At 37.2% G+C, this 16,350-nt stretch overlaps 1 protein-coding gene across 2 annotated transcripts in view; it reads right to left on the bottom strand.

Annotated features, from left to right (window-relative positions):
• Positions 1-410: 410 nt before the first annotated feature.
• Positions 411-16,350, bottom strand: part of HPSE (heparanase) — a 54,284-nt gene continuing 38,344 nt past the window's right edge. For both annotated transcript variants that reach the window (XM_044945708.1, XM_025289791.2), the window contains 8 exons: positions 15,498-15,666; positions 15,009-15,056; positions 14,431-14,524; positions 13,888-13,994; positions 12,254-12,368; positions 8,912-9,030; positions 7,606-7,752; positions 411-2,223 (listed from right to left, as the gene is read on the bottom strand). In XM_044945708.1, the coding sequence (XP_044801643.1) occupies positions 2,064-2,223; positions 7,606-7,752; positions 8,912-9,030; positions 12,254-12,368; positions 13,888-13,994; positions 14,431-14,524; positions 15,009-15,056; positions 15,498-15,666 (959 nt within the window). In that variant the 3' untranslated portion in view covers positions 411-2,063. The remainder of the gene's footprint in view (positions 2,224-7,605; positions 7,753-8,911; positions 9,031-12,253; positions 12,369-13,887; positions 13,995-14,430; positions 14,525-15,008; positions 15,057-15,497; positions 15,667-16,350) is intronic.

The following is a 16,350-nucleotide window of genomic DNA, read 5'->3' as shown; positions in this document are numbered from 1 at the left end:
AACAGACATGGGGTAAGCAACAAGAATTGAGGCCGAAGAAAACAGCAGGTGCTCTTGTGGAAGGACCTATCTGCTAAGGGAATGGAGAGCCATTTTAATTTTTAAGCACATTTTAAGCCAATTTAAGCCAATTAAAATTTTTAAGAATTTTAAGCAAAGTCAAAGAGACCAATTAGGAGATTATAACGATACCAGTGAAAAATTGGGCCTTGAATTTATTAAGCGGCAGAGGGGACAGGGAGAAGAAAAATAGACTGGATTGAACTTTGATCATGATCTGATCTCCATGATGAGGGAGGGAATTATGTTTGTGCCTGATGGTCTCTTTTCTTCAAGGTCAACTCTTGGTGTAGGGAAGGCTGAAAGGACAAAGGTCAGGGTGTAAACAAAGAAGTGAAGAAAACAAGGAATGTAGGCTTACGCTTTATTAAAAGAATAATCACTGTAATGTTAGGTTACAAAAATTACTTTATTTCAAATGTGAAAATATAAAAACCACTGACATATAAAATTTAAGGATATTAAAGCATCCAAACTTTAGGTACCAGCTTTAGCTCCTTATAAATGTACTTAAATGAGACAATATTCATAGCTGGCATAAATATAATTATATTTCTTAGAATTAAGACACAGGAGAAAATAATACATTCTGTTACTGATAAAAGCAGGGAGCTGTAGTGGTCAGTGTCATAGACTTCTCAACACCCTCTCCATTCCAAAAGATTATTAGGAGACAATTGTAGGAATCTCACTGATGTTGGCAGTTGGAGACAATGGCTATGCAGCCCCCTCCTGGCCAATATGATACAAGGAGACAAGAAAGGTTTGCTGAGAGAACCTCTGAGAAGTTCAAAAGTCTATGAAGAAGACAAAAAATGGCTCATCTTTCTCTGGCTACTGCCAGGTCTGAATGGGCCCATGGAATAGCTACAGACATCGTGCCTCCAGCTTGAGAATGAAGCTGGTGACAGAGCAGAGAGATACAAGCAACCTGTTTCTTTGGTGGCATTTTCAGCAGTGGAGCTCACCCAACTTGAACTTCTCATTATGTGGGATTATAAATGTCTGGTGGTTCAAGCCACTGGAATCAGGGTTTTCTGTTACTTGCAGCCAACTAAAACAAGAATTTAAGGTAAATTAAAGGTAAACATGGGGCTTCTCTGGTGGCTTAGACAGTAGAGAATCTGCCTGCAATGAGAGAGACCTGGGTTCGATCCCTGGGTCGGGAAGATCTTCTGGAGAAGGGAATGGCAACCACTCCAGTATTCTTGCCTGGAGAATTCCATGGACAGAGGAGCCTGGTGGGCTACAGTTTACAGGGTCTCAAAGAGTTGGACACAACTGCGTCACTAACAGAGATAAACATGAACAGATGCTTGTAATGTACGGAGTTAAATTTTCTCCTCCTGGTAAATCAATTTCGTTTGCAGTCATTTTTTATTTCATTTGAAGTGTATATAATCCCTTCCCTCTGAATTGTCATTAATCTTTTTTTTAAAATGCTATCATATCTAGCCATCTGTCTTCTCACATGGTATTACTGACAAAGACAAACAGAATAGAGGGAAGAGAAACAGCAACTGAACCCAGCTCTCTGTTAAGATGCAAAGAGATTGTCTCTCTTTCATAGACGATTTGGAGCTTGTGATAGTAAACTTTTTCTATAGCAGCCTGTAGAGATAGCATATGAGGGAAGAATCTGACAGTTTTCTAGCAACTGTTTTATTTTAAATAAAAACAACTAAATACTTTCTTGAAACTAATAATATATCCTTCACATACTTGCCTCCTGGCTGTATTATATTATGTACATTTTTAATAACCTTAAAATACTACATGCAAAAATATAACCATGGTGTTTGGCATTGGCTTATTATTAGCAGGGGTCCACTTAGAACAAAATTCTGTGCTAAATCTCATACTGAGAGTCTCCTAGGGACTCGAAATCGCCCACCCGTTGGGTCTGTAATACATCTGCTCGCCTTCCGATAGTTTGAATTTTGCTTTCCTCTTATCAATACACTCAAAAATTCATTCTCCAGGCTAGTACATGTCTTTCATTTTCAGATACAAGCAGCAACTTTGGCATTTCTTATCACAAAAAATCCGTATGAGAAAGGTGGCATGCCCAGTGAACTTCCTGGGTGGAGAGGTTTTTCTGTCAAAGCTGGCAGGGTTTGTTCATCCACCATCTTCAGAATTTGGTCATTGAGCTGGACAGATCTGCAAAGGGGAAAGATGCGTCCAGGTTAGCCAAGCTGTACTTCTTCCATCTACTCTATAAAAGTCCTGAGAACTTTTTAAGGCCCCAATTTTTTTTCTGTGGCAGTTTATATTATGTAACTTGTATTTGAACACTATGTCAGGTAGGTATTTGACCAAGAGGACCTTTAAGCTACACTGGTAGAGCTGAACAGTTGTGACAGAAACCATATGGTCTGCAAAGCCACCAAATATTTACTATCCGGCCCCTTACAGAAAATGAAGCACATACAGTCCATACTAGGCAAGATGACGGAGGTGTAAAAAGGATGAAGATGACATACTTCTGGATTTGTGGCATTTTTGGGGGAATGGTAAGTAATTGTAAACATTTAGATATGAAGCAAATATATAGGATGGAATATGAGTTGCATGAATTTAACATACAAAATGACCGTCGATTTCCCACTTGTAACTATGTCCGTAAACCCTCTTACTCTCCTTCTCCCAGGAGGTATGTATTCATTTTCTTAAGCTGTTAAGCTACTTTGGTAGAGTATATATTGCTGTGGTGAAGAAAAATGATTTTCTTTAGCTAAACCATGGATTTAAAAAAATAATTATGTTTTCTTTGCATCTCACTATTAAAATTTAAATTAAAAACTGAGTCAAAAATAGAAAAAATCAAGGACAAGTGTTATGTATATTTATTATTATTGAAATCAAATTAATATACTCTTGGGCTTTCCTGGTGGCTCAAATGATAAAGAATCTGCCTGCAATGTGGGAAATTGCAACCCAGGGATGCAATGTTCCATCCCTGGGTTGGGAAGATCCCCTGGAGGAGGGCATGGCAATCCACTCCAGTGTTCTTGCCTGGAGAATCCCCATGCACAGTGGGGCCTGGTGAGCTACAATCTATGAGGTCACAAAAAGTCAGACACGACTAAAGCAACTAAACATAGAAATATATTCTTAGGGCAACAAATCTTATATAAGTAAGAGCTTAGGAAGAAAAGCTTTAGTCTACTTTTAGTTTTATTGATAGTTACTTCCATAATTCTAAATGATATTTTTATCTCTTTTATCTTTTTCATAAATGGTTTTTATGTTATGAAATTTTTATAAAGAACAAGTTTTATACTGTTGAAAATTTAGATTAATGCCAGAGTTTATGTCATACATGTAATACATATATTATATGTAGAACACTTATAACAGTGCCTTGTACATAGTAAGCATGTAAAAGTATTATCTATCATCATCCTTATTATGCAGATAAATAAATATAACAGAAGCAAACTATCTCATGACCATTTTTAAGATTTTGATGTATATTTCGTCATCTCTTTTTTATGTATGTATGAACATACGTATTTTCATATGGACAAAAATGAGCATACAGTATATAGTCTCTTAAAACTTGATTCTTTTCCCCTTAACATATCCTAACATTTGCGTGCTCACACCATTAAACATTCACCCACTGCATCATTTTAATGACTGCACAAGATTCCATTGTAAGAGCATATTAGTTTATTTACTGAATTGTCTAGTGTTAGACACTTGTTTCCAGTTTAGCATTGTTACAAAGTTTTCATTTTTAAAGAGCTCTCACACTCTATCCTTACTAAGTATCAGTCAGCAGAGAAATTAGTTTCCATTATTCCTTGCTTAAATGCCCAGTTGTGGGCTCTGTACCTAAAGATGTAATAAGATAACCATAATTGTGCTGAAGGCTAACAAGCCTGCACTGCACTTACACTCAGCTCACATGAACCCGAGCTTTGTCCCAGCACCTATATCACAGCACTTCCTGCAAGGGGTGGAGGAGGAAACGCCACAACCACCATCAGGAAACCGCAAACAAAAATAGGTCTCGACAACATCTCTAAACGGTGATAGTTAGAGCTCTTCCGCAAGAGATTGAGGACTGTGACGGGGTGCAAAAAAAGTTTCAGAAAGTCTTTGGGAGAGGTCACAGTGTTTAAAAGTAAGTCTAATCACTGTAAATTAATGCTGCTCTGGGTTAAGATGATGAAACATGGGCAAGATAATATCTAATCTACCTGTCTACACTGTTTAATCAGCTATGAATATAGCTAAAGGGTGTTAACTGTATACTGAGTGTAAGCTTAAAGCATGTGGAATATTTCCTCATTGGGCTGGCCAATAAGGGTAGGGTTTTATTTGAAGGTAGTATCTTATTTCCTATTTCTAAGTTAGTAATATGGTGACAAGAAATAGAAGATATGCTTGTCAAGTTTCAGACCAAATAGAGCTGGAAGGAATTAGAGAGCAACAGATTTGGTAGAATTGGAGAAGGTGGGCAAAATTCATCTGAGATAACTATAAAATACTGCTTTTTGTTAACGTATATTCAGTTCAAATATTTATTAAATGCTTATGATACAGGACCTTCTATGGGCACTATACAAGTTATTTAAGTGAAAACTAACTTTTTAAAGGTAATCATTATTTAACCCCCTGAGGTCGTTAGCATGAGCATATGTGCAAACTGTGCATTCATTAAACATAGCTGGGATACTTTTGCAACATTTTAAAGAGAGAAAAATATAAGTGATATATAGTCATCAAAAAGAACTTAGAGTAATACAACAATGTCCACAATTTCACCAGTTTTCCAAGTATAAAGCATGAAATATATGCTCAGAATGCAACAGGGTCTGGTAAAAAAGCATAGAGAAGAATCATTGAAAAAACTGGCATATTGAGCCTGGAGAGATCAGATCAGATCAGATCAGTTGCTCAGTCGTGTCCGACTCTTTGCGACCCCATGAATCGCAGCACACCAGGCCTCCCTGTCCATCACCAACTCCCGGAGTCCACCGAGACTCACGTCCATCGAGTCGGTGATGCCATCCAGCCATCTCATCCTCTGTCGTCCCCTTCTCCTCCTGCCCCCAATCCCTCCCAGCATCAGAGTCTTTTCCAATGAGTCAACTCTTCATATGAGATAGCCAAAGTACTGGAGTTTCAGCTTTAGCATCATTCCTTCCAAAGAAATCCCAGGGCTGATCTCCTTCAGAATGGACTGGTTGGATCTCCTGTGGCAAGAGAAGGTGCCTTTGGGCCTTTAGTTCTATTCTCTGGAGCAGAGGATGGAATCTGCACTTCATGCCTGCGGACAAGTGGGTTTAGAGGATTTTTTTTTTTTTCTCTTTCTGGTAGGGGAGAGTAGCATACACTCTGTGTTCATTTTTATTTCCAATTAGGTGTCAATGTTGTAAAAAAAATTGACAAATATTAAAATATCTGGATTTCTAGCTTTCCTTTCAGATTAAGAGTAGCAAACTCAAATGCCCTCGGGGTCAAGGAAGTGACATGTACCAGCAGTAGGACAGGCCTATGACAGCAGGGTCACATAGGGACTAAGGGGAACAGAGAGCTGGATGAGTTGTCTAAAGTGAATAATCCCAGTTCAGCTCCATCGAATTGGGAAAATACCCCAGAGTTGCCAGAGCACCTATTTTCAAAGGAAAGCTAGAAATCCAGATATTTTAATACGTGTCAATTTTTACAACATTGACACCTAATTGGAAATAAAAATGAACACAGAGTGTATGCTACTCTCTCCTACCAGAAAGAGAAGAGAAAAAAAAAAAAAATCCTCTAAACCCACTTGTCCGCAGGCATGAAGGGCAGATTCCATCCTCTGCTCCAGAGAATAGAACTAAGAGCAGCAGATGAAAGACCCAAAGGCACCTTCTCTTTGCCACAGAGCAGTCACCGGCAGAGGCTGTGAGATCCAACAGAGAGGAAACAAACAGGGCTGGACGCCCCTAGATACCCATCTAAGGCTAGACGAAAATGATCTCGAAGACTTTGCTTTGTGCTGGCCACTCAGGATCTTAGTTCCCCAACCAGGGATCGATCCTGTGACACCTGCATTGGGAGCACAGAGTCTCAACCACTGGACCACCGGTGAAGTCCCTCTTAAGATACATCTAACTCGACAACTATTATTCAGCTACTTCAGAGAAGTTTTTCCCTCCTCGGCCTCAGACACAAATATGCTAAGAACTTTAAAAAGTGTCAAAAGCCCCAAAGAGAGAAGTATCTGTTATTCAAATATACATTATGTATAACAGGGGGAAAAAAGTATGGGAGGAAACAGTAGGAAAATGAGTAAGCAAGCCATGATATTTTATAAAACGTGCAGCCCATTAAAATGTCTACAAAGACTATAAATGGAAAGATACTTGGGAAAACTTGTGGGTTCTCCTTCAATTTCTCCTATTAGAAGTTGTATGATTACAGTTATATATAGTAAAATAAAGGACAGGAAAAAAAAATCATGGAATGGTACTCAGTTAATAATGTTTGTCTATGCGGATAGGACTTTGGAGAAAGCATGTTTATGGCACTTTTTCAGGTTCTGATGCTGTCACTGAAAACATCACTCGTAGAGCATTTGCAGAGATGGGAGATCCACTAGTAGAGGAACTGGCAACCCACTCTAGTACTCTTGCCGAGATAATCCCATGGACAAAAGATCTTGGCGGGCCAGAGCCCATGGAGTGGCAAAGAGTCAGACACAACTGAGCGCACACACATGGTGTGAGAACAGCCATGAAGAAAAGAGCTCCTTCCAACACAGAGTGGACAGAAATCTTGGGTATTCTGCTTTTATAAAAGTATTTATTTATTTGGCTATGCCTTATTTGCACATGCAGGATCTTCAGTCTTTGTTCTGCATGCAAACTCTTAGTTGCAGCATATAGGATCTAGTTGCCTGACTGGGAATTAAACCCAGGCGCCCTGCGATGGGAGCATGGAGTGCTAACCATTGGACCACCAGGGAAGTCCCTTGGGTATTCTGTTGTCTATAAGCTTTTAAAGACATATTCAATCATGGGCTTTTAAAAGTAAAATGTTTAAGAACAAACTTTAAATAATTCACCTAAAAGGCACATTTCTGACCACTCTTTTTCTTCACTTTAACGAATAAAAAACTATTCTGATATTGTAAGAGAATCACATCCATGACACATGATAATTTATACCAACTTCTATGCCTTTATATAGCAATTACATACAGGTATTTTTGCTTTAGTGACTGTATTACCAAGGATTATTTTTTTGGAGCAAATAATCTCAATGCATTGAGTGGATCCTGATATACATCAGGTTGTTTTGAAATGAAAACATTTCTGTAAGATAACTGCCATTTGTCTTCCCATCCTTCTGCTTTGATTCACCAAATGAGTTACACCTGTATTAGTGTGTATTCGCATATAACTTCCTGAATATTAAGAATTGTTAGAACTTGGAATAGTTGATTTTTTTTCTTTTGCTCCCTGTCAACACCCAGTATTCTGACAAATACCAATAAAATTCACTTCGGGTGAAAGTTTGAAATGAACCAAGAAAATTACTCACTTAGAAAGTAAGCCATCGGGTCCTGAAGGTTTTATGAGGTATTTATCCACTTGCTTGTTAAATAAGTGATGTGGTAACTCCAAGTGCTTGGTGACATTATGGAGGTTTAAGGCATAGAGAGTTAAATCTCCTTCTTTATACCTTGGGCTAAAAGCAAATACATGAACTCAATAAAAGTGTTTATTTAATTTAAGCAATTAAGTAGTTGGTTACAGTATAATCACGGATAATACTAAATGTATTTCATATTTATAGTGATGCTGCACCCTCTTTGCATCTTCCAGTTATGATAATATCAGACTGCTGATGTGGTCCTGTTTTGAAAACATGATAAAAATATGCTCTTTACACAACCGTTTTCTGGACTTCAAAACTTTACGATCTTTGCTGCTTTGCCAGACTGACTTGTGAGGAAGTCAGTCAGCTCATACATGTTCAAACTTAGGAAAGTTAAATGGTAAAAGGGAAATTTTGTGGGCTCATATGAATTCGTATTACAAACCATATAAACCAAGACTTTTTCTAACCTTATGAAAAGACCAGCACAAATAAGAAAGTTAAATCTACCGACATTTTACAGAGTTTATCCACCTAAATCATTTCCCACCATTTCTAATGGGGCCACTCACCAGAAACAGAATTCCCACTCAGTGAAATAGGAAACCGTGGATAGCCTTTGTAGCTAAAACTAATATTTTAGTATTATTCTATTAGGAAAGACAAACTGAAACTAAGAAGAGAAAAATCTCAAACTTTGGAATATTTTTTGCTACCTAAAGCCAGAGTACTGTACTATAAAAATCTCTATGGCCTCTCAATCCCAGAAACTGGGTTAAAACTTCTGAAAACATGAGAGCTGTTATCAGTCACCTTTTAATTTTTCTTCTTTATTAAATTAATCAGATATGATTCAAAATGATAAGTATAGTCACATAATTATTCACTCATATGAATTCATATTTATATTCATCCATAGTCATTCAGTTGATTAATCATGCATATGCAATCTGTTTTATGTGCTTACATTTGTACTATTCTTTATTTAAATTCAGAATATATTTTTATTATGTATTATGTTATATCATTGTACAAATCTTTGCTGGACTGTAAATGCCTACATTTAACCTTTTTTTTTTTTTTAAGCTAGACTCTGGCACCCTATTACTATGAGAATGAAAAAAAATAAAGAACAATGAGACACCTTAGATCCACTGTATAGATAGAAGACAGCAGGGTGTTAGAGTAGGAAGTTGTGTGTTTACTTATTAAAACTTGTTGATTGGTAAAGGGTGTGTTACACACTTACTGGTTGGTGTTTGTGCAATGAAGATATACTCGAAGTTTGCTTCTGTCTGGACCTTTCACACTTGCCATTAACACTTTGTTGCCCACCAGTTTCTTGAACAGAAGAGAGAGCCAATAATCCTAGTTGGAGTGATTGGAGAGGGGAGGGACAAAATAGATCTTTACTTACTTTTTAACAAAAACAGTGTCAAGCAAATAGCTATCCTACAAACAGTGTGATTGTTATCCTAGAGGTATTTAAAAAGGATTCATCTTTTGGTCTGTGTGGCCACCGTGAATCTGAGGGCAGCATCGTGTTTGCTGCTGTTCATCACCAGAGGACTATATTTCCATGATTCAGAGGGCTATGTCTGCTAGGAGATAGATCTCAAGAATATAACTGATTGCTCAGAGGCAGGTTAAATATTCTGTGTTGTCTGTCATCCAATAATTCAAAACTCAAAGCTGAAATAGGAAACCGTGGATAGCCTTTGTAGCTAAAATTAATATTTTAGTATTATTCTATCAGGAAAGACAAACTGAAACTAAGAAGAGAAAAATCTCAAAGCAAAAATTTTAGGTACACATACACTCACATACACATACAGAGCCAAGTTTGAAAGATAAAAACTTCTATCTGTTGAACAGATGAAAACAACTGCCTCTGAAACCTTAGTAAAATGCAGAAGGTGGAAAACATTATAGAACAAATTACCTGGTTTGTTTAATTAATCAATTCCAAGAGACAAAAAAAAAAAAAGAGAGGGAGGGAGAAGTTAAAGATTAACAGGCTTAAGAGATCTAATAAATGCTTAAAAAACAGACATAATATATGCAATATATGGACCTTGTTTGGATTCTGATGTGAATAAACCAACTGTTAAAGACAGTTGAGACAGTAAGGAAAATGTGAAACACTGACTAAATATTTAATGATACTGAGAAGTTATTGTCAATATTTTAAAGTGTGATAATTATATTGTGTTATGTTTTTCCAAAGGAGAAACATACTGAAATACTTACAGATAAAATGATATACCTGAGGTTTGCTTAGAAGTAATCCAGTAAGTGGGAGGTGAGGGATAGGTAGGATTATGGATTAAATAAGATTAGGGCTTCATATATTTTTCCCTTTACTTTGAAATTTTTCATAATAAGAAAGTTATTTTTTAATTCACTACATATATATACATCAACCCTTCCTCCCAGGTTTCCCACATTGCAGGCAGATTCTTTACCAGCTGAGCCACAGGGAAGCCCTTGAACTGAGATAAAGCAGACTTAATAGGCAAACAGCTTTTGTTTCTCTGCTTAAGATTTTACACTGGAGACTTAAGATTTTACAGAGAAGAATCAATTAAATGCTTTCAAAAGAGACATAACTTTAGCACTGTTCTGTGAGGGGCGGTGGGTGGGTGGATAGAAAGCAAGCAGGTTCAGAGCCAGGACTTGTATAGGATTCTTTAGAATAACAACAAGACAGTGTTACCTCTAGCAAATCCTACAAGCATCCCTTAATTTGAACATCCCTGTGTGAAAAATGAAAAAGCAAATCCACCCTGAATATTCATTGGAAGGACTGATGCCGAAGCTGAAACTTCAGTACTTTGGCCACCTGATGCAAAGAGCCGACTCATTAGAAAAGATTGTGATGCTGGGAAAGATTGAGGGCAGGAGGAGAAAGGGACGACAGAGGATGAGATGGTTGGACGGCATCACAGACTCAAGGGACATGAGTTTGAGCAAACTCCAGGAGATAGTGAGGGATAGGGAGGCCTGGCGTGCTGCAGTTCATGGGGTCACAAAGAACAGAAAATAACCTAGCGACTGAACAACAACATTTGAAAAATGGGGAGTCCAGCCTGGCATCTTGTGATGACCAAGAGGGGTGGGATGGGAGGAGAGAGGGAGGCTCAAAAGAGAGTGGATATATATATATATACACACATATATAAAATTATGATTTATTTGCATTGTTGTACAGCAGAAACCAGCACATTATAAAGAAATTATCCTCTAATTAAAAATTAGTACATAGAAAAGTGAATCTAAGACACCTGTGTTGCCATCTTCCAGGACTGTTATGCAAATCGAATAAGAAAACAGACATGTACAATAGGTTTAAGGCTGATTCCCTAGGATCCTGCAGATGTCAATGGTACCATTTACTCTTTCAAGTTTTTCTAGCTGACTTGTAAACCTTGAGGAAGACATATATTTAACATATATACAAAGAATTCTGAAGTCAAAAGTCTGTGTTTGAAGCTTTAGATAACATTATAAATAGCTGGCATTATTTATAAAGAGTGACAGGGTAAGGTAGCTAATTTCTAGATATTGTACTTAGAGCACATTGTGAAGAAATTATTTACTTCTCTTCCTTGTTCAAGGTCCATTTAAGAAATGGCCAGTAGTAGATTTTGGATATTTGTTCAATGAAATGATCATACTTGGTTTAACTCATTTTATAAATGACTTGGGGAAGAGATTCCATTTTGTAGAAAGACATTTTGCTAAAAATTTTATTATGAACAGTGTTATGAACAGTGTGCTCCATGAGCTTGGACCACTATAGATTAAAAGCAATTTTAGGGGGATATCTATAAACCCCAAAAGTCTAGCTTATATTTGGCATGTGCTTTTTGCAGACCTTCTTAGCTTTCCTACCATGTTCAAATAATTCCCGTAGGAATTATTCTTAGAAAACAGATATTCTCAAATGCTATTTTAGACAACAAAAATCAAGGTCATACTTCTCAGAGCTATATCTATGCTATTCATATATATATCTTCAAGGTGGTTTTTATATGAAAGGCTACAGTCCCTGATTTAGCACCAGACGTCGTTGGAGATAGGGTGCAAACGAGACTTTATTCATAAATATCTTGAAGATTATTAACAAAATAGCAAATCTTAGGGTGATATTTTTGAACAAATACATGGTACTAGCTTATCTAAAAGTTAAATAAATGATGATTTCATGACATAAAAAACATTTTGAAACTTTGGATACTAATGGCAATTTCAACTTTGGTTTACTTTGAAAAATAGTTGATTCAAGTTTGTTATCATGTAAAATTGAAGTCATTAAATTTCAAATTACCCCTCTTTTTAAAAAAAATCTCATGCCATGGCCCCAATGACTCACGTTAAAATCATTATTTCTGGGTCTCAATTTCTTGAGACACAAAAATGTTACAATGGGTTTCTTCTAAGATTTCTTCCAGTCCACCTTTCCATGGTTTGGCTACTTACTAAGAGCACTGAATTTAATGAGAGAATTGACTCCTCATAAAAGCTTAAAATGGGGGACCTCAGTAGACTTTAAACGATTCACAATAATAGGAAAATAATGGTCACTTACAGGCAAAGGTTCAAAGTTTCCATCCACTAGGTGGTAGTTTCCAGCTCCAAACAACACTTGCCTCATCACCACTTCTATGCCCATCCTGGCCGACAGGCCCAATTTATCCAGCCACCTGGAACAGAGTGAGGCCAAACTTTCTTCAGATTTGGAAAACAAAATAACTCAATTTTACCTCTACACTATTCTGATTTATTCCTCTGTGTGGGAAGAGTTGACAGAAAACCAGAAAAGTGGTATTAGTCATGAATGAGACATTCTGATGAAATAGAGACTATCCTTTTCTTCATGTGCTCTCACACTTCTGCATGATAACAAATTCTTGAAGACTATTAATATGCCATAGGAGTCCCTATCAGGGTAGGACAACGTCTACAAAGCCATAGATGCCCACAACTATAGACAATTAGACAACATGGACAATCGTTCTCCATCCTGTTGGATCCATGCTCACCCTCCCACCCACCACCTCTCCACCTCCATCCCCATGTTGAGGATGAAGTAAAGGTTGCTGGTGGTCAGTGAAATGCAAAATAATAAGCTTCCATGGACACCTCTTTCCTCCATCTTTTTTTTTTTTAATGTGGACCATTTTTAAAGTCGTTATTGAATTTGTTACAGTATTGCTTCTGTTTTATGTTTTGTTTTGTTTTTTTTTAATTTAATTTAATTTTAATTGGAGGCTAATTACTTTACAATATTGTAGTGGTTTTTGCCATACATTGACATGAATGAGCCATGGGTGTACATGTGTTCCCCATCCTGAATCCCCCTCCCACATCCCTCCCCATCCCATCCCTCTGGGTCATCCCAGTGCACCAGCCCTGAGCACCCTGTCTCATGCATCGAACCTGGACTGGTGATTGGTTTTTGATCTAGAGATATGCGGTCCCTAACCAGTTGATCGAACCCACACCCCCTGCATTGGAAGGCAAAGTCCTAACCACAGGACCACCAGGGAACTCCCCTCCATCTTTATTTAGTGGCAAAACAAACACCTCCACTCTTTTTTCTATTCCTCATGCCCCTACATAAGGATAAAGATGGATAAAGATGTGTGCTTTATTCAGGGCTTCTAAGAATGAGGGTAGGAGAGGAAAGAGAATAAAGCTCAGTGAGGATACAGAATGTTAGGTTAAGAGTGTTAACCGAGTAATAGAATGTAAGGAAACAAGTTGGTTTTCAAGCAATCAAGTTTGTGGAGGTTGGACAAGGCGGTGATTTAGTAAATCTTTAAATTCATTGGCAGCCCCTCGGGTGTGACCTCCTACTTCCAGGCTCTAAACAGTCTTGAGAATCTATGAAAAGAGCTATAGGTACTCAGTATCCTTCTCAGGGTCAAGGCTCTTGATACACTCTTTTACCATGTACTTCTTTAGAGAAAGGAATGCTTCATATAGTTATGGGCCATAATTAAGGAACAAAACTTCTAAAGCAGTTCATTCATACAATGATTAATCTGGGGGCATGCATTAAAGATGTCCAACTAAGTTAGTAAATCATTTTATTGCAAAATCTGGCATGAATTTTGGAGTTCAGCCATAGAAACCGTCCTTGATTTTTGGCTGATGAGTTATTTCCGCTGAATAGAACAGGAGAGTACTCTCTGGCCCCTGAGACAGGTGCAGACTCACATAAAGCCAGCGGCAAAGGTGTTGGACAGGAAGGGCGCTCCACCCCCAAATGCAGAACTGGTCTCTCCTAACCAAACCTTCTTGTGGGGTCTGATCTTCTCAACAATCTACGGAACAGAAAAGTCTCCTTTGTAATTGCAAGTGAGAGGACCAAATATGATGCTGAAGATTACTCCACATTCAAAACCTTGCGTTCCCAAGACCCATCATCCAATACAGTTACAAAATATGTTCACAGTCATTTAGGTTTTGGGCAATTAACGTTTATTGGAATACTAGGTGTGGAAGGAATGCAAATAACCCCATTCTTACAGACTATGAGAGTTTATTCTACCGAACGGCTGTGGGAAGTATTTTTAATTTCGAATCAATATACATGGGTAAGACCCAAGAGGAAGGAACTGAAGGTAAGTAAGACCTAGTGCCTGTTCTCTAAAACTGGAAAAACATGTAAACTTATACACCCACAGAATTTAGGACTAGCTAGACTACAAAGTACTTTGGTTTTACATTAAAAAGAGAGGAGAAAAAAAAGACTATTACCTGGAAAATTTTTTGCACAGATGAAATAAAAGTGTCCAGTATATCAGGGTTTAGGAAATCTTCTTTGGTAGCAATTCGCCCATTCACATAGTAGCTGAATTATTCAGAAAATATTCAGGAAGAAATACCAAACTTTACTTTCTGCTTTTAAGTTAACTAGCAACCTTTGTCCTCCTTTCTACTTCTTCCCACCCTTGTGCTATTAAAAAAAAAAAAAAAAAAAAGGCAGAGGTTCTACTAAGGAGAGAATAAGATGGGAGGAGACCAGTTACTCTGTCTTGAGAAAACATAGTCACAAGTGTAGGTATTGTGGGTTATCCTTTCATTGGCAAGTATATTCATTTTAGCCACTGATCTGTTCCATGACTTAAATGAAAGTGTGCTTTGATCTTGTAGAAACCACCATGTTACTTGAAATTAGTTAAAATCTTTGCTTTATTAATATTAAAATCCTAGTACAATGCTGCTTTAGACACTATAAAGTCAATTAGCACTTAATGAAAACATTGTTTTGAAAACTAGGTCATAAGTAAAGCTAGCTGTACTTTATTATTAATAACAGTAGGAGACATACTTACTGATGCCATGTAACTGAATCAATCACTTCTCCCCCAGCCTTTAGGAAACTAGAAAAAAAAATCTATTGTATTATCACTTAATCCTTATATGGATAATATATGCACACAAGTTATTTTCCCTAGAAATGGGCTGGTTACTACTTTAGGATAAAGCAACACAAACTTCCCAATTCTAATACAAATTTTTAATCACAGGTGCCATTTGCCCCAAAATCTTTGATATTTTGAGCCAGTCAGTGTTTGCTCTTTTGGTAAACCACCTAGTCAGGCAACAATTGGCTTACTTATTTATTGGCTGTACCATGTGGCACGTAGAACTTCCCTGGCCAGGGACCAAACCCTGGCCCCCCTGAAATGGAAGCACAGAATCTTAACCACTGGACCACCAGGGAAGTCCAAAGATTATTTAATAACAGGTGGTTTACTGAGGATCCTTCACCAAAGAAAAACATTTTTAAGAAAAGTGGTTCTGCATCCTCTAGCTCTTACCTCTTCAGCATCTTAACAGTGTTTCTTCTAGGCTGGCCAATATCAGGACCATAGAGTTTTGCATTTTTGAAAGCAGATTTTCCTAGAAGTTTATGAAACTCAATAAAATCTTCTCCTAACTGCCGTCCATTGATGAAAATACCAGCCTTCCTCTGGAAACTGTTAGGTTCTGAAAGAGCAATTCTCAAAATAAATGCTCACCTAGAATTTTTTTCTATTTAGAAGCCAACATAAAAGCAACAGAGCATTTTTCACATTACAAAAACTTAGAATCCAAAGTCGAAAAGGTAAAGTACCTAGTTATAAAGAAGATATTACAAGAAAACAAAAATTTAAGTTATACAACTGAAGTATGAGGGGGTAATAAAACAGTTGGAAATTAATGATGGGTATATTAAGCCAATGGATATTCAGGAAATAGTCTGTATCCAGTATTTAATAGCCTAATTTACTTTTAAAAAGATTGTGCTAGGAAAAGGCATTTAAAAACCCATTTCTACAATGTAATTAAAAGTCTTATTGAGCTTATATTGTTTATCTGTGAAATGCCAAACGCATGTGTCATCTTCACTAATTAGAATCTTTTGAAGCTCCATATTGCCTCTATAATGTCAAAAGTTATCTTAATAGCAGATAAAAATTAAGATAAATTCTTAAAAAAAAGTCTTATTGAGAATTATAAGGGCAAATTATATATGAAGTGAATCTGGAAGTAACAAAACTGAAGAGATGGGAGGAAGGCACGGGAAATGTCTAATCTGCTTCCCAAATTACTTTACTCTTCTCCTTTACCCTGAAAACTAGACCTTCTCTTTGCAAAATGGAGCCCAAGGAAGAGGGACACATGATGACA

The sequence above is a fragment of the Bubalus bubalis genome, chromosome 7 (assembly GCF_019923935.1).
Source record: "Bubalus bubalis isolate 160015118507 breed Murrah chromosome 7, NDDB_SH_1, whole genome shotgun sequence".
NCBI classification, from domain to species: Eukaryota; Metazoa; Chordata; class Mammalia; order Artiodactyla; family Bovidae; genus Bubalus; species Bubalus bubalis.
Note: the sequence above shows the minus strand (reverse complement) of the source record. Positions and strands in the feature narration are given on the sequence as shown.